Source organism: Protomyctophum parallelum, assembly GCF_964188405.1.
Source record: "Protomyctophum parallelum genome assembly, chromosome: 21".
In the NCBI taxonomy this organism is placed as follows: Eukaryota; Metazoa; Chordata; class Actinopteri; order Myctophiformes; family Myctophidae; genus Protomyctophum; species Protomyctophum parallelum.
This window is the reverse complement of record NC_139713.1, coordinates 33951846-33978950: the sequence shown is the minus strand read 5'-3', so window position 1 is coordinate 33978950 and position 27105 is coordinate 33951846. Positions and strand designations below refer to the sequence as shown.

The 27105-nt window shown below is 44.1% G+C and overlaps 1 protein-coding gene across 1 annotated transcript in view; it reads right to left on the bottom strand.

The window, feature by feature from the left end:
• The window catches only part of LOC310878954 (uncharacterized protein), a gene marked incomplete at its 5' end in the record, with an annotated part of 32597 nt that extends 6293 nt beyond the window's left edge, over positions 1-26304 (bottom strand). The window contains 25 exons of the mRNA XM_083793370.1: positions 895-1017; positions 1359-1560; positions 3119-3253; positions 3929-4150; positions 4589-4837; positions 5612-5776; positions 5950-6151; positions 6302-6485; positions 7004-7213; positions 8785-8968; positions 10298-10491; positions 11103-11232; positions 12261-12490; positions 13168-13383; positions 14505-14672; positions 15340-15462; positions 16468-16546; positions 16853-16869; positions 18377-18595; positions 19258-19524; positions 20331-20585; positions 21486-21752; positions 22645-22818; positions 23747-24013; positions 26052-26304. Of these exons, the coding sequence (XP_083649496.1) occupies positions 895-1017; positions 1359-1560; positions 3119-3253; positions 3929-4150; positions 4589-4837; positions 5612-5776; positions 5950-6151; positions 6302-6485; positions 7004-7213; positions 8785-8968; positions 10298-10491; positions 11103-11232; positions 12261-12490; positions 13168-13383; positions 14505-14672; positions 15340-15462; positions 16468-16546; positions 16853-16869; positions 18377-18595; positions 19258-19524; positions 20331-20585; positions 21486-21752; positions 22645-22818; positions 23747-24013; positions 26052-26304 (4735 nt within the window). The remainder of the gene's footprint in view (positions 1-894; positions 1018-1358; positions 1561-3118; positions 3254-3928; positions 4151-4588; positions 4838-5611; positions 5777-5949; positions 6152-6301; positions 6486-7003; positions 7214-8784; positions 8969-10297; positions 10492-11102; positions 11233-12260; positions 12491-13167; positions 13384-14504; positions 14673-15339; positions 15463-16467; positions 16547-16852; positions 16870-18376; positions 18596-19257; positions 19525-20330; positions 20586-21485; positions 21753-22644; positions 22819-23746; positions 24014-26051) is intronic.
• Positions 26305-27105: the final 801 nt, after the last annotated feature.

Here is a 27105-nt window from a genome sequence, read left to right as displayed (position 1 = left end):
AAATATTTCTGTTTTATTAACACAAGACTGCTGTACTTTATACCTCATACTTTAAATGCTTAGTATGAGGTATAAAATACAGCAGCCTTGTGTTCATAAAACAGAAAGATTGGGTATTGTGTAAGACTGAAATTATGTATCTTGCAGGATTCTTCACTGCTTTGTCTCAACCATTACTCAATGGCTCTGGTCTCAGCCATCGCGGTGGATATTAGACATTCCGTTTTATTTTATTTGTTATGTTGCCACTACTGTTGGAGCAGCCATAAACTACACAGGTTCATCGCGATGTTCTGGGCATCTTTGTAATGTTAGTGTTAGTAAAAAAGCAGGTAAAGGAGTAAAGTTTGAGGCAAACTAACATCAGTCACTCTGCCGTTCACTGTAGTGGAAGAGGTGCGCCTGGTGAGGGTTTTACCCCCGCAGCTACGTCGAGTCCGCCTACAGGAAATACGTAGGCTGCGACCATGAAACCGGTACGGAATCGGTCTATAGAGCCTAGGGGGACACCTGATCAACTAAGTAGGGTTTAAGTGGTTATGGTCAAGCATCATATTATAGCTTCCAGCTCTGTAGTGCCATCTAGTGGCCCAAACGGTTACCTAGTGGTTCCTTCACTCATGCATACAGTGAAATGTTGATGTGACGCACCACAGAATGTGCCAACAATTACAAGTTATAATACATTAATACAATTTAAAGGAAACTGGTAAAAAAACGTTTACAGAAGGATGATAATTTAGCGACAAAGTAAATATTATATCCACAGTGCAACGTACTATTTGTGCATAATACAATTTGTGCAGGAGATTTGACAGTTTGACCATTGGTTAATGCTGATAGGCAGAGTGAAGACAATAAAAAATGTATATAAATTATAGTGCATGTATTCACCTTTTTCTCTAGTGATCCACAGTAGTAGGTTGTCCGTTTGTGTGAAAGAGACCAGATTTGGCCCAGTTTCATACCGACGGTATCCTGAGCCATCCAGTCCAATGGAGTTGATGCTACCATCGCCTACAACACAGTTACAGGAAAATCCCTCATCATTCTTGCTTGATGCGGGCCCTTTGTCTAAGACAAACTTCTTCCTCGGGAGACTAATAAAGTATATCTCTAAATGTATTTTAAAATAAGAAAAAACCCACTAAATGACAAAATCCTAAATTATTCATATTGTTAAGAGCAATATTTCATTTGCATGTTTTTAAGTTATTGAATTGTATTCTATATTAGAGGTACAACATCTGTATTGCCTATTGACGCTTAGGGCTTACTAGCCAGTCATGCTTTTGTCCTGTACAGGAAAACAAAAGCCGAGCTGTAAAGTAGAACATGGAACCATTGCCGTGTCTCACCTATGTCAGCCCAGAAGACCTCGGTTCCCTCACTTGAAAAGACAACAGCAGTGGGTGTGTTGGATTTGTCCCACAGCAGCTGCCAGCTGCGTCCGTTCATGAAGGCGCACTCTACCTGGGAGCGCGTGGCATTGTCAACCTGCCTGATCACAGAGTAACACAGGCGCCCTGCAGGGGGGTGCAGTGCAATGGACGTGGTGCCCTCGAGGAAGAAAAGACAAGGAAGCAATTACTTGACTTGCCATTTTTTACCAATCTGTAAGTATGGTAGAATATGTAAACTTTCTATGCTTCTACTGAGGAATGTATAGAAGCTAGTCAGTGTCACATATCGGGCCCGATTAGCACCCTAGGCAAGCGTTCTATAGCTTACTGCACACCAAAACTAGTCCTAAAGTTCAGGCTACTCGTCTTTAAAATGATCAGTGATAATCCAAATGACTGTATAGATGAGCTTGCAATAGCCCCAGCCCAGCACTGCCTTACATTATATTTATAACCTTCATACTGCCACAAAATGCTAAGTTAACCCAACAAGTAAAATGTCATGCCTTCAGTCGGCAATCAAACAAATGTTTGGTCAAACCGTGCGACTCTCATTGGAATTACATTGTGGCAGCCATTAACCCATTCTGACCAGGCACCCATTTTGGTGTCAGCATCATGTTGTGCTTTAGCTAATGAAAAATAGCAGATCTACAAGCTCATATCGCGCCACCGAGTGGCGCGATACGAGCTTGTAGGTCTGCTATTTTTTGAAAAATCGAAGAACGACTGACATTTTTAGAATCTGATCTCAGGTAAGAATGGGTTCATCAGGACCAGTGTGTGTCCGGCGGAAACCACGTATGAATCTGATCTCAGGTCAGAATGGGTTAATCACAGACGGAGCACAGAACATTAGTTTGATACGCGTGTAGGAGGGCCTGTGCCACATCGTTGCTCAATCATTGACTGAGGATCAAGTACGTGCCATACAGTCTTTAATTACATATAACAAAGACGGCAAGCATCTCGCGCCTTCTTTCCTCTGTGGACAGTTCTGTGTGACCGACTGGTTTTACTAATTGCATCAATAATAGTTCAACAAAAGGAGATGCCGGCAGCCTAATAGCCGCCAATGGCTCCTCCCCGCCGCAGCTCAGCCAAGTATGAAATGAGTCTTATTTCTCTTTCTACAAAACGTAAAACGTTGTCATAAAACAAAGTATGAAATAGGGCTAAGTGGTAAAGGGGCCTTGTCCACAAATAAAAAAAATTACACAGCTGAAATTGCAAGGCACTCTCCTAGAAACACAGAGTTGAAACTACTTCACGCCTCGTCCAGTGCTGGTTGTTTCCACAATTTACAAATGTGGTGCTCCCAAAATTGCACGCAGCATAATCATTAAGAAAAGAAAAGAAAGATATGTAACATGGACATTAGGGATGTCCCGATCAGGTTGTTGCTCCCGATCCAGATAATTTGATTTAGAGTATCTGCCGATAAAAAGTTTTCCTGATCAGATATTTATATTTTATAGAAGACTTAAGCTATATTACAATAGTACAATATCCAAGACAGACAATATCTAGTCCAATATCGTGATATGGATACAAAATTGATAGGGATGTCTTGATCACGTTTTTTTTTTTGCTCCATTTGAAAATGATGCGATTGGCCCGATTAGCGATCACGTAATCGGGACAACGCTAATGGACATTGAATGTTTGGCAACAACGTTGCTGTGGGAAGAGGCTGATATTATGGAGGCCCTTACCTGTAGTGACCCCTGCAGGAGAGGGATGGTATAAGCATAGTGAGAAGAGGTCACATGGAGGAGGGGCAGCTTGGAGCTGCTCCAGTAAAGGTTAGAGGTCACCCAATCCACTGCCATAGCCGTGATGACGTCATCCTACAAAGACAATATTCCGACAGCATTTTAGCATACATCGAATGCATTTTATTTACTAGACTGTAGGGGAGACGGATAGCAGGAAAGCCGAGAGGCAGACTGTGCAGGAGAGCAGTGTTGTTTTTGGCAGCAAATTTCTATTTTAGTTTTAGTCATAGTCTCTTGAATAGTTTTCACTTAGTTTTAGTCACATTTTAGTCACCTGGAATGTTCTAGTGTTTAGTCTAGTTTTAGTCGACTAAATGTCATACGATTTTAGTCGACTAAATCTACAGTTGATTTAGTCGACTAAAATGTGTTTTGACAGGCCTTGATGTCGTTGTAATGACATATTTTACACTTTGGTTGCATGCTGAAAATAGCAGATATACAATCTCACAACGCGTCGCAGCGAGATTGTATATCTGCTATTTTCAGCATGCAACCCAGAATAAAACTGGATCTCTTGTCCACTAGTCCCTTACTAACATTTTAGTCTAGTTTTTATTTGTTGACGAAATTGTCAGTATATTTAGTCTTAGTTTTAGTCATCATAGATTCGTTTTTATTTAGTTTTAGTCAGTGGAAAAAGGTAGTCGACGAACATTTTTCGTCTTAGTTTTAGTCGACGAAAACAACACTGCAGGAGAGAAGGTAGGAGCGAGAGCGAGATGGTGTGAACCGATTATTCTTTACCCTGAGTCTAAGGACTCGTCCCACGGGGGTCAGTCCCTGTCTCGACTTGGTGTTGCCAAGTCTCAGCTGGGTGACGAGGCCTGAGGAGGCCACGTAGACAGCCATGCCGTCCACCACCGCGTCCAGCCCCGTCGACACGGACATGCCAGGCAGGCCGAGCACACGACCACTGCTGGGGAGAGTCTTCAGGTGGGAACCTTCGTGGAGGGACCGTAGGTAAACCTGTATAGAGAGAGACGGAGAGAGAGAGTGTGAATTCATGGAATCTCACGACTGAAACAGTTTGCGCCTTTTCCTAAACAATTAACCCATTCTGACCTGAGATCAGATTCATACGAGGTTTCCACTGGACACACATTGGTCTGATTAAACCCATTCTGACCTAAGATCAGATTAAAAAAATGTCAGTCGTTCTTCGATTTTTCAAAAATAGCAGACCTACAAGCTCGTATCGCGCCACTCGGTGGCGCGATATGAGCTTGTAGATCTGCTATTTTTCAATAGATAAAGCATAACATGATGCTAACACCAAAATGGGTGCCCGGTCAGAATGGGTTAAGACAATACGTAATGTTTAGTAGTATTGTTCCTGTGCCGTTACATACTGCCCATCAGATGGAGAAATCACTCACACACACACACACACACACACCCCGTTACCTGTGTGACTGTATCTGAAGACAACAGCAGCAGGAAGGTGGCGTCCAAGGAGAGAGCGCAGGTGACTTTGTCCTTGTTGAGAGAGAGTCCTGGTGGGCATCGGCACACCGCCGTGGGTCCCTCGGGGGCCAGGTTTGGAGCCCCTGGTCGGGGCAGGGCCTCGTTTGAGGGAGACAAGACGCACAGGTGGGAACACCTGCTGTGCCGGCAGGGGTTGGAGGCACGTGGCTGGGACAGGGGGTGGATGAGCTGGACGGTGGAGGAGAGACGGGGTGTCACATAAGGCAGGGGTTCTCAACCTTTTTGAGCTGGGGGGCCCCCTGGAAATGCTTTGGCCATGTCTCGTGGCCCCCGCACTGCCCCCCTCCCCACCACCACCAACACAAACTGACTGCAAAAATAACCTTAATAATAGAGAAAATATATCATGAATGATTACTGAAAACCAGATATAATCATTAAGGAACGTTTATGCCCTGCACCACGTACCATGTAAACTCTTAACTTCCATTTTCCAGCCATTCAGTTGCAAATTCAGTTGAAATAATTTGGGGACCCCCCCAAAATAATTTGGAGACCCCCCTGAGGGGTTGCAACCCACGGGTTGAGAACCCTTTGACATAAGGCAGCGTTTCCCCAAACCGTGAGTCGGGACCCATTTGTGGGTCACGTCACGGACTGGGCATTTGTTCTGGGTCACAACTCAAGTAAAAATCCCTTTATTTACATAGATACGTTCATTGCTTTATAGCTCGAATTTATATAGCGCCTTTTATAGCTCAAATTTATAATGAACATATTGCAAAATCAAAACTCTTGTAACAAGAGTACAACACAGACAAAATATGTTTTATATTTCATTTGTAGACGAGTCATTTTGAATGTTTGCGGTATTGCCATTTGTTTTTGGTAGATACAAGTAATGTAGAACGTTTAAATGTGGTAACGAATGGATTATTCGGGTCTCCAAGTTGTTGGTTGTAAAATGCACCATGTTGTCTCAATGCAGTGAAGAGGACTCACCCGGAGTGCAAACGGCTGGCTGGGCCTTTTCAGCAGAACCTTCTGGTTCTTTCCCGTGTTCTTGTCGGCCGAGCGGATGGTCCTCCTCTTGGTGTCGGACCAGAAGACCCGGTTGTTGAAGACTTCCACCGCAAACGGACTCGCCATTTCTGTCAGCTGGAGCATCTGCGCCACAAAGACGGCGGTATTAATTCGTGTCCTAACATTTTAGCCTTTCGTTTTGTCAATATATTTAGTCTTAGCCATCATAGCTTAGTTCATTTAGTTTGTCGGTGAAAAAGGACAAGTCGAAAAATGTCACCATAGTTTTAAGTCGACGAAATAAACGCCGTTCCTACCTTGACACCTTGTCCGTCCAAAGAAGTGGAGCCGATGCAGCGCAGCTTCTCGTCTGCCCAGTAGACGCGGTTATCCAAGAAGTCAAAGGTCAGACTGACCGGCCAGCTCAGGCCCTTGTTCACGATGACCTGCCGCTGTGTGCCGTCCATCCCGGCCCGGCCGATCTGAGGGGTACTGCCAATCTCCGACCACAGCATCAAACTGAGACGGAGGAAAGACTTTTAGTATATTTTGAATACCAGACTTTCATTTTGTAACAGTATTTCTCCATTGCGGTATTTGTTACTTATTTTAGTACTTCTAGCAAGGCTAGTATGGCAAGACTAGTATGGCGTTTACTGTACATCTTACCCTTGGTTGGGTATGAGTAACAGAGAACTGGGCTGCTCCAGTTCCTCATCCAGGATCACGGTATAGTTTTGAGGTCTGGACAACGAGTCGGACAAACTCACTGCCAGGATTTGAGCCACCAGACCGTCTATCCAGTACAGGTTCCTGCCCACCCAGTCCAGCGCTATGACATCTGGCTTCACTCCTGGAGACAAACACACACACACACACACACACACAGGGATAAAGTTGGCGATTTTTAAGTACATCCCAGTAGTTCACGAGCCAGTGTCAAGACTGAGCAGGACAAATCGGTTTAACTGACGAAGCCACCTCAGTCACGCTACCCGAGGCAGATGCTACATACGATGCCTTATAAAATTAGTAGCTCTCAAACTTATTTGTGCCAAGGACTATTCTTTCCCAGTTATAACAATAGATTGCATTTTATAGCGCTTTTTCAAGCTCTCAAAGCACTTTACAATTCATCCATATAGGGAGGTGAAGCGGCGAACAGCAGCACACTCACTTCCCACATCAATGGCGGCAAGCTACCATGCAAGGCACCGACTGTTCACAGTCTTGCCCAAGGACACTTCAACATGTCGACAGGAGGAACCGGGATTCGAACCGCCGACCCACGGATCATTGGACAACCTGCTCTCCCCTTTCTGAGCCACAGTCGTCATAGTAGGTGTTCCTTAGATGGTGGGCATCGTTTACCTTTAAAGAGCGTCCCGATTCTGCTGGTGTCATTGAGGTTGGCCCAGCGGATGCTCTCGTAGGAGCTCAGCCAGTAGACCCTCTGCTCTGACCAGTCGTAGTCCAGGGAGAAGACGGGCCGGTTGGCCAAGGACAGGAGACGCACGGCGGAGCTGTGGACCCCCAGCAGGAGCAGCTGGGACTGGACGGAGGCCAGGAGCAACGGTTCATCTAGGCACACAGGAAAACCCCAGTGTTCAATAAAATACAACGGTTCATCTAGGCACACAGGAAACCCCAGTGTTCAATAAAATACAACGGTTCATCTAGGCACACAGGAAACCCCAGTGTTCAATAAAATACAACGGTTCATCTAGGCACAGGAATACCCAGTGTTCAATAAAATACAACGGTTCATCTAGGCACAGGAATACCCAGTGTTCAATAAAATACAACGGTTCATCTAGGCACAGGAATACCCAGTGTTCAATAAAATACAACGGTTCATCTAGGCACACAGGAATACCCAGTGTTCAATAAAATACAACGGTTCATCTAGGCACACAGGAATACCCAGTGTTCAATAAAATACAACGGTTCATCTAGGCACACAGGAATACCCAGTGTTCAATAAAATACAACGGTTCATCTAGGCACACAGGAATACCCAGTGTTCAATAAAATACAACGGTTCATCTAGGCACACAGGAATACCCAGTGTTCAATAAAATACAACGGTTCATCTAGGCACACAGGAATACCCAGTGTTCAATAAAATACAACGGTTCATCTAGGCACAGGAATACCCAGTGTTCAATAAAATACAACGGTTCATCTAGGCACACAGGAAAACAGTGTTTAACAAAATGCAACGGTACATCTAGGCACAGTTCAATAAGATTCTTTCCGAATTGCAGCTTTAAGTGAACAAAACTTTTAAGTTCAACCAATATGTAGGTTACATCTGCACTGTGGTTGGAGGTCTCCCTTCTCTTCCATAGAGACATTTAGATATTGGTGTTGTATTTTTGTCTGAAGCCCAATATCTAGCTACAAGCAAGTCAGGCTTTTTAATTTTAATAAAGTACCCTGATTTTATATCTGCCCTCTCTTTTTTTTACCTTTGTAGTGCTCGGGTCACCGGATCTTTCTTGTTCTATAGTCCCGTTGATCCTTGAAGCACCAACCGTACCTTTGTTCTTTTTAATGTTTTTTTGTGGCTTTCACCTTTATTTTATATTTCTTTATGGATGGACAGACAGTCGGCTGACAAGAAACGGGGAGAGAGAGATGGGAGAAGGCCGTCGGGATCGGGAGTCGAACACTGCCAGACGCCAAGGTGCCTGGACCATTGAGCCATGGCCCAGGCCCAACCGTACCTTTCTGGACCGTTGAGCCATGGCCCAGGCCCAACGGTACCTTTTGTACCTCCGCTGACTTCTTTTCATCAAATACCAGATTAGATTGAATTAATCCCATTTGGAAAACAAATCTTATTTTAAAATCTTATAAAACTCTTAATTTAATCATCGTTTGTTAAACTCGGTGTGATCTAGTATGGGATTAAAGTCACAAGCGTCGACTCAAATTGTAATAATGGAATGCAGAAATACTCTTTTCTACCTCAATGCAATATTTCAGATGTTTGGAAGTACAGGAGTCAACGTCCCGCTTAGCGGCGAGACCAACGCGCTGCGTGAAGAGACACTACGGCTCTGGCTCAACCTATAGTACCAAGAGACTTTATACTACATTCAGGATTTCTCAGCATAGAATGAAAGACCCAGAGAGTTCATCCTAACCTCGACTCTTGCAGCTTCTGTTGTCCGGCTCGAGCAGAAAGCCGTGGGAGCAGTGACAGACGTAGGACCCTCGCGTGTTGGAGCAGAAATGTTGGCACACTGCAGGTTTCACCTCATTACACTCGTCAATGTCAATACAGGAAATGCCGTCCGTGAGTTTAAACCCTGCGGCACAGCTACACCTCTGCAAAACAGACAAAAAGAGTTTATAAACGTACAAAAACAGACAAAAAGAGTTTATAAACATACAAAAACAGACAAAGAGTTTATAAACGTACAAAAACAGACAAAAAGAGTTTATAAACATACAAAAACAGACAAAGAGTTTATAAACGTACAAAAACAGACAAAAAGAGTTTATAAACATACAAAAACAGACAAAGAGTTTATAAACGTACAAAAACAGACAAAAAGAGTTTATAAACGTACAAGCCAGGGCAGGCAATAGGGACAGGGACACCCAAAATCACTTTCTTATATTTTAACAAAGATATGTGTCCTTTGTGATAGGGAGCAATGATATAGTACAATTATCTCATAGGTTTCTGGTTTTAAAAGCTTTCTGCCGTTTCTCTAGCTATTTGTGTGTTTCCACTCGTTACATTTCACATACATGTGTTTGATTTCTGCAACGTGGCGTAGGCATATCATGTCGAGAGCTCTCCTCTGAGCAGAGCGGTGACACATACATACAAACATGTATACATACACATGTAGGTCTACTAACTTAGTAGCACCGAAAAGGTATAGGTACAGGTTGTCCTGAACCTTTAAAGGACAACTTTAGTTTTTTTCAACCAAGGTTCATGTTTTAGGTTGTTATTAGAGAAACTAAAAGGTGAGTGTTAATTTTCTTTCATTTGCTGCTTTTTCGTTTTGGGGCATTCGAGCATGGGGCTAAATATGTATTTTTTTACAAAATATTATGGCGATTTATTTTTTTATTATTTACAATAGTCCTAATAAACCCCAAGAAATTACATCTGGCCACAAAAGATCACAGGATCTATTGAATGTGTCAAACTGACATATTGAGCCTATACACACAGTATAAGCCTTCCCCCAGTAGGCTATACCTTCACATTCAGTAGATCATGTAATCTTCTGTGGCCAGATGTAATTTCCTGGGGTTTATTAGGACTATAGTAAGTAATAAATAAATCACCATCAAATTTGGTAAAAAAAATACATATTTAGCCCCATGCTCGAATGCCCCCGCCCCCCTGTCCAAAAGAAAGCAGCAAATGAAAGAAAATTAACACTCACCTTTTAGTTTCTCTAATAACCTAAAACATGAACCTTGGTTGAAAAAAACTAAAGTTGTCCTTTAAGCAACGTCTAGTTAGTTTTAGGAGGCGTTTTGAAGAGGCGTTTTGAAGAATCGGCCGGTCTAAATGGGTTAAAGTTGCACCTCGAATTTGAACCCAGATCTCCTATGCACATTTTACAACTGAGCCAATAGAGGCCCTCGCACCGTGGGGAGGAAAAACTAGGTGACGCCAGTGACACTTACCGGCCCCTGGGGTGTGCTCATACATTGGTGGTCACATTTGGGCGCCGTGGAGCTGGAACAGTTAGACTGGGTACAACCGACTCCCTCGTCTGAGCTGTCGGGACAGTTGGTGATGCCATTACACACCAGGGAAGATTTGAGACACTCTCCACTGCTGCACTGGAAGTGGTGGGGAGGACAAGATGGCCGCCTGCCTGAAATGACAAACGAACACTTTTAGTGTACTACACACAGACTGGTCATGTAGTTTTTTAACTCTCAGACAGTTGTAGTTATATCGACAATAATCTTCTAACTAAATAATGAAATCTACCATACACATACAGTACGTATGTGGAAAAAGATTAACTGAAACAAAATTATAACGGAGTGAAATCGTATTGTGTTCACAAATCTACTGAAACTAAAAAGAGAATGTCCTCAATTTGTCTTTGACAATTTATTCATGACACAACTACCTTTTTTCACTGACTAAAACAGAATGAAAACTAAGCTATGATGACTAAATATATTGACAATTGTCAAGACTAAAATGTTAGGAAGGGACTAGTGGACAAGAGATCCAGTATAAGTAAAAAGACAAGTCATTTTACACTTGGTTGCATGCTGAAAATAGCAGATCTACAAAATTAACGCATTGCAGCATCAAGGCCCGCCAAAATACATTTTAGTCGATTTAGACTAAAAACTAGACTAACACTAAAACATTCCATTTGACTCAAACTAAAACGGAAACTATTCAAAAGACTGACAAAAACTAAACTCAAGATCTGCTGTCAAAATTCAACACTGGTGGCAGGCTCACATTTGTCCTCGTCGATGCCGTTGTGACAGTCCATCTGTCCGTCACACCTCCAGGACAGAGGGATGCACTGTTGGCTGGTGCCACACTTCCACTGGAACTCTTTACATGTCACTGGAACCGTCGCACAGTCCTGGACAAACGGTTCAGAATAGACAGACGAGAAAATGGGCCTTAACCCATTCTGACCTGACATCAGATTCATACGAGGTTTCCACTGGACACACACTAGTCTGATTAACCCATTCTGACCTGAGATCAGATTTTAAAAATGTCAGTCGTTCTTCAATTTTTTCAAAAATAGCAGACCTACAAGCTCATATCGCGCCACTCGGTGGCGCGATATGAGCTTGTAGATCTGCTATTTTTCAATAGCTAAAGCACGACATGATGCCAACACCAAAATGGGTGCCCGGTCAGAATGAGTTAATTGGTAGAATAGTTCCAAATAGACGCAGCAAAGTAAAAAGTACAATTGTACGTCGGAGATGTAGTGGAGTCGACGCATAAAGTACTGATAAATGTAAATTAACAGATCTACAAGCTCACAATATTAAAGTTAAATCTGACTTGCCTAAGCCTGCAGTGCAGATACCCTGTTGCATGTATTTTTCAGAATGGACAACATTAGATATTTTTAATACAGAATGAGATCATATAGACATCGGTAATATTAGTTATCAACCATAACGGCAATTACTTATATCGGATATCGTCCAAAATGTCTTTATCGGCACATCCCTACTGTAGATATTTCGCCTTTAATGAATGGTAATATTTTATGATTTTAGACTGGATATGGTCTGATTTGAGATATTGTACCATTGTGATATGGCATCAATGTGTTCTATAAAATATAAATATCGGATCGGGAAAATTAAATAAAACCGGTGACCTGCTGAAATATAGTGTCCGAACGCAAATCATTGCTCATTAGCAGAGTTCAATCTAGCTGTATTTAGGCCAAAAATGTAAAGACCTCCATGTAAGCCGTGTGAACTGTGAAGTCCACAAGACATTTCTGCAGGACATCCAATTTCACCACCATGCTGGAATCAGCGAGCGGCCAAGATTTGGGTGTATTGGAATTTTGGCTATAGACGCCTCGTCTCTTCACCCAAAACCTTCCTCTCCTCTTTAGCCAACCTTCCCCCTCCTCACCTTCTCATCTGCGCCATCATGGCAGTCGGTCTCTCCGTCGCAGAACCAGTCCTTCATGATGCACTGGTGGCTGTGAGGGCACCGGAGGTCGGGCGGGCATCGGGGCGGTCTGGAACAGCCCACCTCGTCGCTGTGGTCGCGGCAGTCGGCGTAGCCGTCGCACCGCAGCGCCTCGGAGATGCACTGACCGCTGGAACACCGGAACTGACTGATGCCACAGGGATGCAGGCCTGGTGGCAACACAAGGTTGTGAATGTTAACCCATTCTGACCGGAGATCAGATTCATACGAGGTTTTCCACTGGACACACACTGGTCTGATTAACCCATTCTGACCTGAGATCAGATTAAAAAAAATGTCAGTCGTTCTTCGATTTTTCAAAAATAGCAGACCTACAAGCTCGTATCGCGCCAATCGGTGGCGCGATATGAGCTTGTAGATCTGCTATTTTTCAATAGCTAAAGCATAACATCATGCCGACACCAAAATGGGTGCCCGGTCAGAATGGGTTAATGACCCTTCTATTAATCCAATCCACTTATTTATAAAGCCGATTAAAAAAAAAAAAAACAGTGTGAGCCATGGACCACCATTTGATGAGATTTGTAAATCAGATGTTACTGAAAACTTTCAGAAAAACTAATTTAGGTAGTCACATTTTAGGGTGAGGTCACATAAAAATTTAATTCTACCGGAGTGGTTTGTTACCATTATTTATTCTGCCGCATGGGCAGAATAAATAAAAGATCTGCAGCCAATACTATTACGGTCACCTCAAAACGGAATAACACAAATCGGTATAATTTAACACTTTAAATATCCATGAGCCGTGATTAAACAATACCAAAGTCCCAGCTTTAAAAACCAGGTGTTCTTGCGAGTGATTGAGAACACGTTCGAATCCTACCACACTTGTTCTCGTCCGAGCCGTCGGCGCAGTCCTTCTCGCCGTCGCACAGGAAGTTCTCCGGCACGCAGCGCGTGCCATTGTCACAGAGATGGTTACACCCGTCAGCGAGAACCCGGCACCCCTCTTCGTCAGAGAGGTCCTGACAGTGGGCTGTTCCGTCGCACACTTGCGCATGGGGTATGCACTTCCGTCCATGGGCACACTGGAACTCAGCTGGGGAGGAGGTGGGACGTGAAAAACCTTTAGAAAATGACCGTTTTGTCGGTACACTCGGCAGCCTTATGGAATGCTACGCGGCTATATGAATACTGACATGTACTGTAGTGACGTCATCTTTAACCCATTCTGACCCAATATCAGATTCATACGAGGTTTCCACTGGACAGACACACACTGGTCTGATGAACCCATTCTGACCTGAGATCATGTCAGTCGTTCTTCGATTTAAAAAAAATAGCAGACCTACAAGCTCGTAGCGCGCCACTCGGTGGCGCGATATGAGCTTGTAGATCTGCTATTTTTCAATAGCTAAAGCATAACATGATGCTAACACCAAAATGGGTGCCCGTTCAGAATGGGTTAAAATCAATGACTGCTGATGTGTAAAACTATCCATGTCACTGGTAATTTTAAGACTAACCTCACAAATGCGTGAAAACATCACTTAACTACTTAACAAACTTGGTACGAAACGGTGACCAAGGTTCTGTATGAGCAAAGCTTATTTTTTTTATCTTCAAAATTAAGCGAAGAGTATAAAACTCTGTAAGGTTCAGCACCAAATGTACACAACATCGTAAGACCTCCATCATGTTAAGTGTATAATAAAAAAAACTATTGACTGTGTACAAATGTCATCTCAGTAGATGCGTAGTTCAAGTTCAACCTTCAAAGTAACTATTGTCATGAACACCAATAGCGCCCAAATGGCTATCGCAAGATGCCATGTGGTACATTTCAGTCACTTTCACTTATTTTAGTCTATACAATTCAGATAAGTTAAAGAGTACTTCATCACTGAAACTAATGTACATAGAAAACACATTAACCCATTCTGACCGGGCACCCATTTTGGTGTCAGCATCATGTTATGCTTTAGCTATTTAAAAATAGCAGATCTACAAGCTCATATCGCGCCACCGAGTGGCGCGATACGAGCTTGTAGGTCTGCTATTTAAAAAAAAAAAAAAAAAAAAAAAAAAAATTAGAATCTGATCTCAGGTCAGAATGGGTTAATCAGACCAGTGTGTGTCCAGTGGAAACCTCGTATGAATCTGATCTCAGGTCAGAATGGGTTAAAAATTAAAAAAATCTTAAAAATGAATTAAATTAACCTGCTTGGCAGCGAGTAGCACAAGCCTCTTCGTCGGATCCGTCTTTGCAGTCTGTCTCTCCGTCACACACGTGGCTGTACACGACACAGTCCGTGCCGTCTTTGCACGGCCAGGTGCCTACGCGACACTTCAACGGACCTTGAGCTGCGTTGGCTGAGGGAGCGGAGTCTGCCAAAGTTACAGGAGAAAAACGTGCCGTTAACACACCCAAAGTTCTCAGGGATGAACGACAGAAGAAACACTATGCAGTTACACCACCCTCTATGACTGCACCACCCTCGATGAGGAGGTGGTGCAGTTGGTGGAGACCAGAGACGGCCCGGCACGTTCGCCGGGTGTCGACCACACCTGGTCACCTTTATACTTTGAAGATGGAGACGCGCTTTGAACTTGTAGATCTGCTAATTATGCTATATTTGTTGCTTATGTTAACTGTATGAACTTAAATGCAAATACATTAGTAATAAAAAAAAAGACAATAACATTCCAATGTCATTCAGCTACAAATCTAGAGTAATTAAAGCATATATGCATGTTTGGAATTGTCAACAGCGGAAATCAATATTCAGATATTAACCTGCGGGCCACATTAACCCATTCTGACCGGGCACCCGTTTTGGTGTCGGCATCATGTTATGCTTTAGCCATTGAAAAATAGCAGATCTACAAGCTCATATCGCGCCACCGAGTGGCGCGATACGAGCTTGTAGGTCTGCTATTTAAAAAAAAATCGAAGACACTTTCAGAATCTGATCTCAGGTCAGAATGGGTTAATAATGAAACTGCCAGGATGTAATAGACATTTTTTTAGAATCTGATCTCAGGTCAGACTTACAGTAAGACGCAGCAGCCTTGGACGAGCAGTCCTTCTCGTCGGATCCGTCTGAACAGTGGGAGCGGCCGTCACACTTCTGGGACGGCGGGACACACTTCCTCTTGTCTCTGCACAGGAAGTCATCTGAGACGCAACACACTGGATTTAACGTGCATCGCGCGGCAAAAATAGCAGATCTACAAGCTCACGATGCAGCAGAATAGAATTCGGTGAGCTACACACTGTACCATGGAATGTAAAATTAAACGTTGCACTTTTAAGTTAAAGACGCAGGTTAGATGTACTTTAGACATAGCACTCTATGTATACACACGAGTACACATGATGACTAGGTTTTATGTATTACCATGTTTGTTCTTGCTTACTGTAAATCGCTCTGCATTAAGAACATCTGCTAAATGCCTAAATTAAAATTGTAATTAACCCATTCTGAACGGGCACCCATTTTGGCGTCGGCATCATGTTATGCTTTATCTATTGAAAAATAGCAGATCTACAAGCTCATATCGCGCCACCGAGTGGCGCGATACGAGCTTGTAGGTCTGCCATTTTTGAAAAATCGAAGAACGACTGACATTTTTAGAATCTGATCTCAGGTCAGAATGGGTTCATCAGACCAGTGTGTGTCCAGTGGAAAACCTCGTATGAATCTGATCTCAGGTCAGAATGGGTTAACAAGTGTAGCTCTGCCTGAAGCGTGCACTTCCTAACGTCACTCATCAAGTGTCAATGTGGACAAGCGCCAAGATCAAAATGTCATTGTGGACTAAGAGCTAAGATCGAAAATCTAAGATGTTCATGTCTTAAAGTTTCGTTCCGTTTCAAACCCGCACTGCAATACACATAGAGTAGTCGCTCGCATCACATTATGATTTTCAAGTGAAAGATTCTAGAGCGCAGTGACAATTGCAATCGATCTTGCAATTGTCTATCCGTATACTCAAGTGGAGTTTCAGACTTTATACACATGGCATAGCCCCTGCATGGACTGACCTTTGATTTTTACAAAGATCTGGACAATTTAGAAACCTTGCCTGCACTCACCGATTTCTCAATAGGGTAATAACATTACATTTTAATACGTACGTACAATAAAAACAGTCCGTTTAAGCTCTAGCTGGGACTTACTGGAGTTTCTACACCTCTTCAAACAGCCTTCTTCGTCAGTTCCTTCGGGACAGTCTCTCCGTCCGTCACACAGCTGGCTCTGAGAGATGCACACAGGAGAAAGTGGACACCTCACTGAAGGAGCCAGACATGGCAGCATAGAAGGGCTTACTGGCTGTACAGAAGGGGTTGTAGCCACTGTTGACTGGATAGAAGGGACTCCAGCCTCTGGTGGTTGGTTAGAAGGGACTCCAGCCTCTGGTGGTTGGTTAGAAGGGACTCCAGCCTCTTGTGGTTGGTTAGAAGGGACTCCAGCCTCTTGTGGTTGGTTAGAAGGGACTCCAGCCTCTTGTGGTTGGTTAGAAGGGGGTCCAGCATCTTCAAATTGATGATCTCGATCACGAACCTTGATTGGCTCCGATACTGTGGAGTAGGAGAAAGATTTATCGACTGCAATACATACATATTAATAATATGTGTTTTTGTTTAGGGATAGCGTGTAGATTATGATAACTTACACAGTATCATCAATACAGTACAAATGTCATTATGCAAATTAATTTAGAACGGTGACTAAACTAGTATGCACGCTACTTTAGTACTAAAGGGGTATATTAATGACCATTAATGAAAAGTTCTAGGCTAAATAAGTTTAGCCTAGAACGTAGGGTCATATGATCACATGACCCTAAGTTTATTATTTCCACACAGCTGAATGTTGACAGACATACCGGTAGGTCATTTTTCAAGACATAGTTCAATGTTGAAAATGAGCAGCATTCAACCTTTAAAACAGGTTTACTGCTCAAGACGTCCCCACACGTCTTTGTAATTACACCCGTAGAAGGCCCCAGACTTTTGGGGATGGTGCCTAACCGCTCCATTACATACAGTAGCATGTGTGTATGCATGTCCGTCCCTGTGTCCGAGCATAGAAAGCTGTAAAACACCTCAATTCTTGTCACTTCGACCGTTTGGGAAGGCTCGCCGCAACCAGGCGTGTTCCTGGGGGTCTGGATGTTCCGGGGACCCCCACACAACAACATTGTTGTTGTTGTCGTCATTTCTCCACGGTTTCGGACGCGGGGCGGCTCGTCGGAACCGGGCCAGACCCCTAGACGGTCTGGATGTTGTGGGGACCACCACATGGTACAGGTGTGATTTTTTTTAATGGTATAAAACTGGATCGCTGTAATCCATTTTTTTACAGGGCCATTGCTAGGCAACGCCTTGTTCACGCAGCCGTTCACTTCCTCGTTTACGGCCCGACAAAACGGTCCATTCCCTCAAAATCTACGGCACTCTCCATGGTTTTGATCAGAACGGCAATGTTCTCGCCTCACAACTTTAACCAAGCATCTCGAATATTAACGCTTCTAGAGAGGTCAGATGTGACAGCGTGAGGCAGTAATGGAAATTTATACCTCCCGGTTTCGGGGTGGGAAATGTAAGGTGGCGCTTTTCAAAGTAAAATCTGTCTCATCTGCTGGGCACTCTTAGCGCCTTTATATTTGAAAAAGTTCCGGAACACTAAAGGTGTTAACCCATTCTGACCTGAGATCAGATTCATACGAGGTTTCCACTGGACACACGCTGGTCTGACGAACCCATTCTGACCTGAGATCAGATTCTAAAAATGTCAGTCGTTCTTCGATTTTTTTCAAAAATAGCAGACCTACAAGCTCGTATCGCGCCACTCGGTGGCGCGATATGAGCTTGTAGATCTGCTATTTTTCAATAGCTAAAGCAGAACATGATGCCAACACCAAAATGGGTGCCCGGTCAGAATGGGTTAAATATGAGGCATAATTATTATTACCAAGTTAAATGTGCAGTTACGTGAAAAAAAGTGCACATCCTCCGGCCAATCAGACTCAAGTGTTCTCCGTGGTCATGCTACGGTATGACTGGACACTTCAAAAAGACTCACCGCAGCCCTTCTCGTCGGCGCCGTCGCGACAGTCTCGCTCTCCGTCGCACAGGTGACTTGCGGGGAGGCAGCGGGTGTTGTTGTCACAGCGCAGCTGGCAGGCCTTGCTCGGTCTCCTCCAGCAGTCCAGCTCGTCCTCGCTGTCCAGGCACTGGATCGACCCGTCGCATACCTGGGACAGCGGGATGCACTTCTTCCCATGCGAGCACTGGAACTCACCTAAAATGGTTTAGAACGGAGGGGTCATCAACGTGTCCGCGGCAAGTTTTAGATTCCGTTTTACACGTCACATTTTATACATATTCGGTTCATTTGAGCCAATTACTGAATGTCAGTCTCCAGGTTTTCTTCACAATATTTATGACACGTGTACGACACTGACACCTTAGGAGTGCACTAGCCCATTCTGACCCGAGATCAGATTCATACGAGGTTTCCACCGGACACACACTGGTCTGATTAACCCATTCTGACCTGAGATCAGATTCTAGAAATGTCAGTCGTTCTTCGATTTTTCAAAAAATAGCAGACCTACAAGCTCGTATCGCGCCACTCGGTGGCGCGATATGAGCTTGTAGATCTGCTATTTTTCAATAGCTAAAGCATAACATGATGCCGACACCAAAATGGGTGCCCGGTCAGAATGGGTTAAATGTTTTATTTGCAAGGACCCCCTCTAAACTGTATGACGACTTACAAGTTATTTTGTGTATTGCAATTATTAGTTATTGCAATTCGTCGCTGTTGGGAGGGAAACTCCCCTTTCAACGTAGTTTACAAAGATATTGAACCAAGGAAAAGTATTTCAAAGCGCTCGGACAAAACCTCTCAACTCCATTGGATTTTTTTTACATCTATAATTAAATTGTAAATGAAATAACCTTCTTTGCAGGAGTCGGGACAGTCCTCTTCATCCGATCCGTCCTGGCAGTCGGCCTCGCCGTCACACACGTGGCTGTACAGAACACATTCCCGTCCATTTGCACATGGCCTGGAGCCTTTGCGACACCTCAGAGCCTGGGAGGGAGCAGCCGCTGTGCGAGTCGAGGGACAGTCCAGCTCGTCTGATCCGTCTTGGCAGTGAGATCGGCCATCGCACACCAGACGCCTGGAAATACAGCTTCTACGGTCTTTGCAGCGGAAGTCCGCTATAGAGGACAAGTTTGGAAACATTACTACCCACACATTGGAAGTTTAAAATGTGCTTCACCATGGTAGATAAAAAAAATAACCTTGTTAACTCAAAGTTAACCCAATGCTGTACTAGTTGGCACAAGCAGGTGGTGTCCTAACCGACACCAGTGTTCCTTGAGGGATCCAGGTGGTCCCCAGCTAAATGATGGAAAGTCGGTAACCAAACATATCCTTATAGATCTTTAACCCTCTACAGGTGAAGTTGGTTTCATTTTACGCTCAAGAGTTAACCCATTAAGACCCGGAACGCATCTGTGTCACCTTAGCTTTTAACCACTTTACCCCTCATTTTAAACTTTAGCTATTGAAAAATAGCAGATATACAAGCTTAAACAAAATTATATTCTTTAGTATAGAGTCTGCAAGGCTAAATCTCGAATTGTGGTCATGGCTTAAATTAAGTTCTCTTCTTTTCTGAGGGGCGCTAGCCAAAAAAGCTTTTGTCCCCACACTTCTCAATATTTGCCGTTGAAAGGAGAAATTAGGTCAAATGTCTGCCAAATATGACGTAAATGTAAACAACCAATCACATGAATTCAATTGTTCATGAGATGTATAGTGATAAGAGCAGCCCTCACTTCACACAGGGGTGATTTTTTAAACATACACTACCATACAGATGAATGAAGTTCCAGATTATAGTTTAAGGGGCCATGTCCACAGAAAGCATTTTTTGAGCTACCAGTGCCTTTCTGCCAGGCAATGCTAAAGACACACTGGAAAGAGAAAGCACTCGAGTCTGGACATGACGACAACTTACATCTGTTGGGACATTTTGAGACGCAATTCTTCTCGTCAGCTCCGTCCGGACAATCCTTCTTCTTGTCACACAGTTGGGTAGAGGGGATGCACAATGATGATCCCGGACACAGGAATGAAGGATAGATGCAGCTTGGCTTGGTGGCGGTGGTAGTAGTGAGTGGTTTGGTAGCAGCTTCATCTGGCAGGCGGGATTGACTGGACGATGATCTGTCATCTAGTGCAGGACTGCCCTTAGCGGCGGTCACTGGAGAGTCTGAAACAGAGCAGTTACCAAATGATTTCATTAAAATAGACCAAAGAGGCCCAGGCCGTAGCGTAACGGTCTGGGCACCGGACTGGTAATCCAGTCGCAGTGTGCCGCGGGTTCGACTCCCGGACCCGACACGGCCTTTACTGCATGTCATCCCCCCATCTCTCTCCCGTTTCCTGTCAGCCTACTGTCTGTCCCTTCAAAAAATCAATAAAAGGCGTAAACCGCAAAAAAAATATCTAAAAAATAAATAAATAAAATAGACCAAAGAACTGAGATTTCTTCATTAAATAGTTTTGTTTGGAGGAGCCAGAAGGTTTGTGTCCGTCAGGGCTAATGGCACACTGTCAGTAGGCAACGGAAGTAACTTGCTGCCATTGGTTTTCACATCACGTTTCTTCCTACTCTCACCTATGGTCATAAAGTGTGGGTCATGACCAAAAGTCAAGTGGACGAAATAGAGTTCTCAGACAGTGGCTGGCATCTCCATTAGAGATAGGGTGAAAGGTTCAGTCAGCCCCAGAGAGATTCGGTGTAGAGCTGCTCCTTTGCTTACCCGAGTGTCAAATCAACAAATCAAATGATTCCTGAGCGCGGCATGGCTGCGGCTCACTGCTCCAAGAGACGGGCAAATGCGGAGAACACATTTCACTGCGTTAACGTGTGCAACAAATCGCACAGACTTTGACTTTTGTCCACTGCCTGGGAATGCCTCATTGCCTCAGGATCCCCAGGAGGAAGTGGCTAACGGATGGGTGGATGGATGGTTCCCCCCCAGAGCATGGACATTGGGGCTCCAATGGGTTAAAGTGACGTTTCAAGCAGCACAAGTCGGACACAATTGCAAAGATGAAAACGACAAAGATTTCCGTTTGAACAACAGTACTTTATAAGACAGCTCACCACAATCCTGTTCATCTGATCCATCCTGGCAGTCAGTCTCGCCGTCACACTCGTGGCTGTACAGAACACATTGCCGTCCATCTCTGCATGGTCTGGAGCCTAGACGACACTTCAGAACATCCGACTGGGACGGAGCAGCTGGCCAAGACGGAGCGGCAGATATAGAGGCACAGTCACGCTCGTCCGATCCATCGTGACAGTGAGATCGACCGTCACACACCAGACGCCTGGAAACACAGCTTCTACGGTCGTTGCAGCGGAAGTCGTCTACAGAGGACGGACACGTTGAATTGGACAATGAACATGTAACATTGCTGCCCATATGAATATTGTTTCATCTTGTTATATTGAAACGAGAATATTAACTCATAGTTAAATGTACTGTAAAATATAATTGTGATATTCCTTGCTATAGAGCGTTTGTTCAGCAACAGCGGTCTCCCCAGGTCTATATTTAACCCATTCTGACCGGGCACCCATTTTGGTGTCGGCATCATGTCATGCTTTAGCTATTGAAAAATAGCAGATCTACAAGCTCATATCGCGCCACCGAGTGGCGCGATACGAGCTTGTAGGTCTGCTATTTTTGAAAAATCGAAGAACGACTGACATTTTTAGAATCTGATCTCGGGTCAGAATGGGTTCATCAGACCGGTGTGTGTCCGGTGGAAACCTTCGTATGAATCTGATCTCAGGTCAGAATGGGTTAAGAGAGGACACAGGATAAGTGAAATCACAAGTGACCGATAACAAATTGGAACTGGCGCACAACTTAAAATTGAAAAAAAAAGGGGAAAAAAAGAAAAGAAATCCGACTACCATACAGATTGGTTCAAATAACATTGTATCCATTCAAATAATTCTCGGCTGCAACTGGAAAATATTTAAAGGTATATTCAGTGATTTCACTTAATTCAAATATCACTTATTTTTTTGTTTTGTTGTGATAATCCTCCCTACTATAGAGTGTGCTGGCCATATAAGGAGTTCCTCCCTGTCCCCAGTTAACCCCTGGGGGTCAAAAAACCGTAGGTTTCGTTTTTGGCTCTCTATCCTGATTGGACGAAAGGCTGGGTCCCACAGCCAAAAACGAAACCTAAGGTTTTTTGAGTGAAATCACTGAATATACCTTTAAGGCTTCCCCTTCATTACGACTTACTTCTATTAGGACACCTTGAGACGCAGTTCTTCTCGTCGGCTCTATCGGGACAATCCTTCTTCTTGTCACACAGTTGGGTAGAGGAGATGCACAGCGATGACCCCGGACACAGGAAAGAAGGATAGACGCAGCTTGGCTTGGCGGTGGTGGTGAGAGGCTGGGTAGGGACGGTATCTGGCAGGTGGGGATTGACTGGATGAGCGGACGTTTAGTGACGCCCCCAGTCACTGAAGAGTCTAGTCTATTTCAGTGAAATGATTTAACATTCCTAAACGGTTGACTTACCGTTTCTAAATAACTGAGATTTTATTGTATTTCATGCTCTGTAGGAGGTGATTCATTTAGAAATGCGACTGCGAGTCTGGTTCAGTGGTTTGCTATATTGGTCCCGGACAGTTTACACAAACTGTGTCAAATGTCTTACGCGCTACCAGTATGCAACTTAGTCCTTGCATTCGTTTTCTTTTTTGTTTTATATTTAATAGAAATGGGAGCTTGAGCCACGTGTGTGTGTGTGGTGTTGAAAACTAGCAATCGTATACACTTTAAGCAATGCAACTGGTTTGTCCAATGTGATTGTGTCTATGTCAAATATAACACAGATGACATAACAGGCATAAACAGGGCACATAACTTATGAGATCCACACGATTAATTAACACTATTGCGGTGTAGCAATAAAGTAGAACATGGTATAATTAACAGGCTTAACCCATTCTGACCGGGCACCCATTTTAGTGTTAGCATCATGTTGTGCTTTAGCTATTGAAAAATAGCAGATCTACAAGCTCATATCGCGCCACCGAGTGGCGCGATACGAGCTTGTAGGTCTGCTATTTTTTAGAAAAATCAAAGAACGACTGACATTTTTAGAATCTGATCTCAGGTCAGAATGGGTTCATCAGGACCAGTGTGTGTCCAGTGGAAACCTCGTATGAATCTGATCTCAGGTCAGAATGGGTTAACACTATTGCGGTGTAGCAATAAAGTAGAACATGGTATAATTAACAGGCTTAAAGTGTCTAAGCAGCAGATACAGGTCACACGTCCAAGACCATGAAGGTAAATATTCCATTTGAACAGTACTGTTAAGACAGCTCACCACAATCCTGTTCATCTGATCCATCCTGGCAGTCAGTCTCGCCGTCACACTCGTGGCTGTACAGAACACATTGCCGTCCATCTCTGCATGGTCTGGAGCCTAGACGACACTTCAGAACATCCGACTGGGACGGAGCAGCTGGCCGAGACGGAGCGGCAGATATAGAGGGACACTCGCGCTCGTCCGATCCATCGTGACAGTGAGATCGACCGTCGCACACCAGACGCCTGGAAACACAGCTTCTACGGTCGTTGCAGCGGAAGTCGGCTACAGAGGACGCACATTGAGTTGGACAAAATTAATATTTGATAACTTGGTTAAATGAGCTGTAAATGATCATTGTGATATTATTAGTCATAATAATAGAGCATTTGTTCAGTAACAGGGATCTCCCCAACTCTTTAACAACGATGACAAATTGGAACTGAAACATAACTTAAACTAGATAAAGTGCCAATCGGCACAGGTCTCCACCAGGATTCTTCCTCAGCCTAGTGGGAATATGCGTGCACAGTTTCATGGCAATCGGAGGAGTTGTGGCCATTTGCTACTCCTGAAAACTGTAGGAGCCAATCGTGGCCAATCAGGATGGAATATGATAAATCAAACAAACCTGTCTTGATCACATGACTATGGAGATCATGTGTACCGATTTGCGTGAAATTTGGATAAAATCTGAAGGAGTAATAATAGAAAATGTGTTTTACATATGTCGGCCTCCTGGTGGCGCTATAAAGAGCAGATGTGAAAAATTCCAGACAAAGGTTTTTCCTTGGCCTCTAGGGAGTTGGCATACAAAGTTATCCACAGATCCGTGCAGTCAGAGGTAAAAACACTTTTCGGCCAGTTATAGCGCCACCTTGAGGCTGAGTTGAAATTGTTCATGTGGCATTTCGTCCTCGGCCTAGTGGGAATGTGGGTGCACAATTTCACGGAAATCACGCGATGTGTTAATGATATGCAGCATTTTGTTTGAAACTGAGCACTCCTGTGAACTTTGGAAGCCAATCTTAACCAATCAGGATGGAGTCTGAGAAATCTGAAAGACCGGTTTGGTTGAATGGCTCTAGAGAGACTGTACCAATTTGCGTGATGTTTGGACAAAATCTGTAGGTGTACTGTGCAAAAACTTGTTTTGCACAAAGCGGCCTCCTGGTGGCGCTATAACAGGCCGTTCTGGAAAGTTTGGGGCAGAGGTTCATGGTTGGCATCCAGGAAATGTGTGTGTGCAAAATTTGTCATCGACCGGGTTAACGGTGGCCGAGATTAGCTGCTCACGGACGGACGGACGGACACACGGACGGACGGACAGACATACGGACGGACGGAGTGCAAAACATACTCTCCCCCATGCCTTCGGCTGGTGGAGACAAAAAAGAAAATAAATGTGACCAGGGGTCATATTGTGGTGGACATTTGTCCAAAACAAATTGCCACAGACATACAAAATGAGTAGACAACTAGAAAAAGTGCCCTTCTGGGCACAGGTCTCCACCAGGAGGATAGGAATGTTTAGGAGTAATATAAACATGTTTTGTTTGTTTGTTCCAATCAGGATGGAATATGGGAAATGGTGCAGATCCGTGTTGATCGCACGCATGCACAATCCACCTGTTGGTGGCGCTATAACAGGCCAATGTGAAATGGGTGGGCTATATTCCTCAGCCTAGTAGGAAAGTGCGTGAAAGATTTCACGTCAAATTGCACGCTGCGTTCATGATTTGAGGCTTTTTGTTCAAAACAGGCCAATCCTGCAAAATTTGAAAGCCAATGTTAGCCAATTAGGATGGAATATGAAATATCAGACACATCCGTCTTGAGCACATGACTATGGAGATACTGTGATTTGCGGGATTTTTGGACAAAATCCGGAGGAGTAATATCCAAAAATGTGTTTTACAAAAGTCGGCCTCCTGGTGGCGCTCTAAAAGCCAGATGTGAACTAGAGAGACTGTGTACCAATTTGCGCGATGTTTGGACAAAATCTGTAGGTGTACTGTGCAAAAACTTGTTTTGCACAAAGCGGCCTCCTGGTGGCGCTATAACAGGCCGTTCTGGAAATTTTGGTGCAGAGGTTCATCGTTGGCATCCAGGGAGTGTGTGTGCAAAATTTGGCATCGACCGGGTTAACGGTGGCCGAGATTAGCTGCTCACGGACACACACACGGACGGACACACGGACGGAGTGCAAAACATACTCTCCCCCCATGCCTTCGGCCTGGTGGAGACAATAAGATCTATAATACCAGAAACGCAAAGATTTGGCCTACGTAGGACCATAACAGGTCAGTAACAGTACACTGACCTCTATTAGGACACTTCCACACACAGTTCTTCTCGTCGACGCCATCGGGACAATCCTTCTTCTTGTCACACAGTTGGGTAGAGGAGATGCACAGCGATGACCCCGGACACAGGAAAGAAGGATAGACGCAGCTTGGCTTGGCGGTGGTGAGAGGCTGGGTAGGAACTGTATCCGGCAGGTGGGATTGACTGGATGAGGGGACGTTCAGTGGCGACTCAGTCACTGAAGAGTCTAGAAACAGTAGGTGAACCATTAGGAATATTAAATGAGAAAAAAAAGTCTTTACAATAGACTAACGAACTGAGATTAATTGTATTTCATGCTCTGTAGTAGGCAATGCATTTAGAAATGTGTCCATCTGTGAAACTGTCTGGGCTAATCTCGCAAACGACTGAACAGAACAGTGTCAAATGTCTTACACACGCTGCCAGTAGAGATGCTCCGATCGATCGGCTACCGATCATTATCGGCCAATCATGCCTGTATCTGATCCTCAAAATAAATCAAAATTGCCGATCAAAATGCCCGATTAAAACAGTGGCGAAAAAGTGACTCTCAGAATGGTAGGCGGGAGATAGCCAGCGCGCGCGAGCGAGAGCGAGAGCGAGAGCGAGAGCGAGAGCGAGAGAGAGAGAGAGAGAGACACAGAGGTGGAAGAAAAGAAAGGAGAAATAAAAAAGCAGTTCTATCCATTCTATCTCCCATCTCCCAGTCACGGAGCTGGGACTGACACAGACACATAGACGCAACGACGAGGCGCAGCATATCAAGCTAGAACCTAGTAGAAGCCAGAAGTGTTGCCAGTATAACTCTATGGCAGAAACGAGCAACAAAGGTCTATGCAAAATAAGCCAAAAAGAAGCAACACTGGACGTTTCTGGCCAGTGTTGCCACATCTGTTTATAAGCGATTTTGGGATTATTTTTGTAGATTGAAAGAATATTGGGAACCCTTTGCTCTTGGCATGAAAATGTTTGAGAACCACTGCTCTAAAATAATATAGGACAAAGTTTGAGCCACAAACGCATTGCTCTCTCTCTCTTGTCCTTTTGCA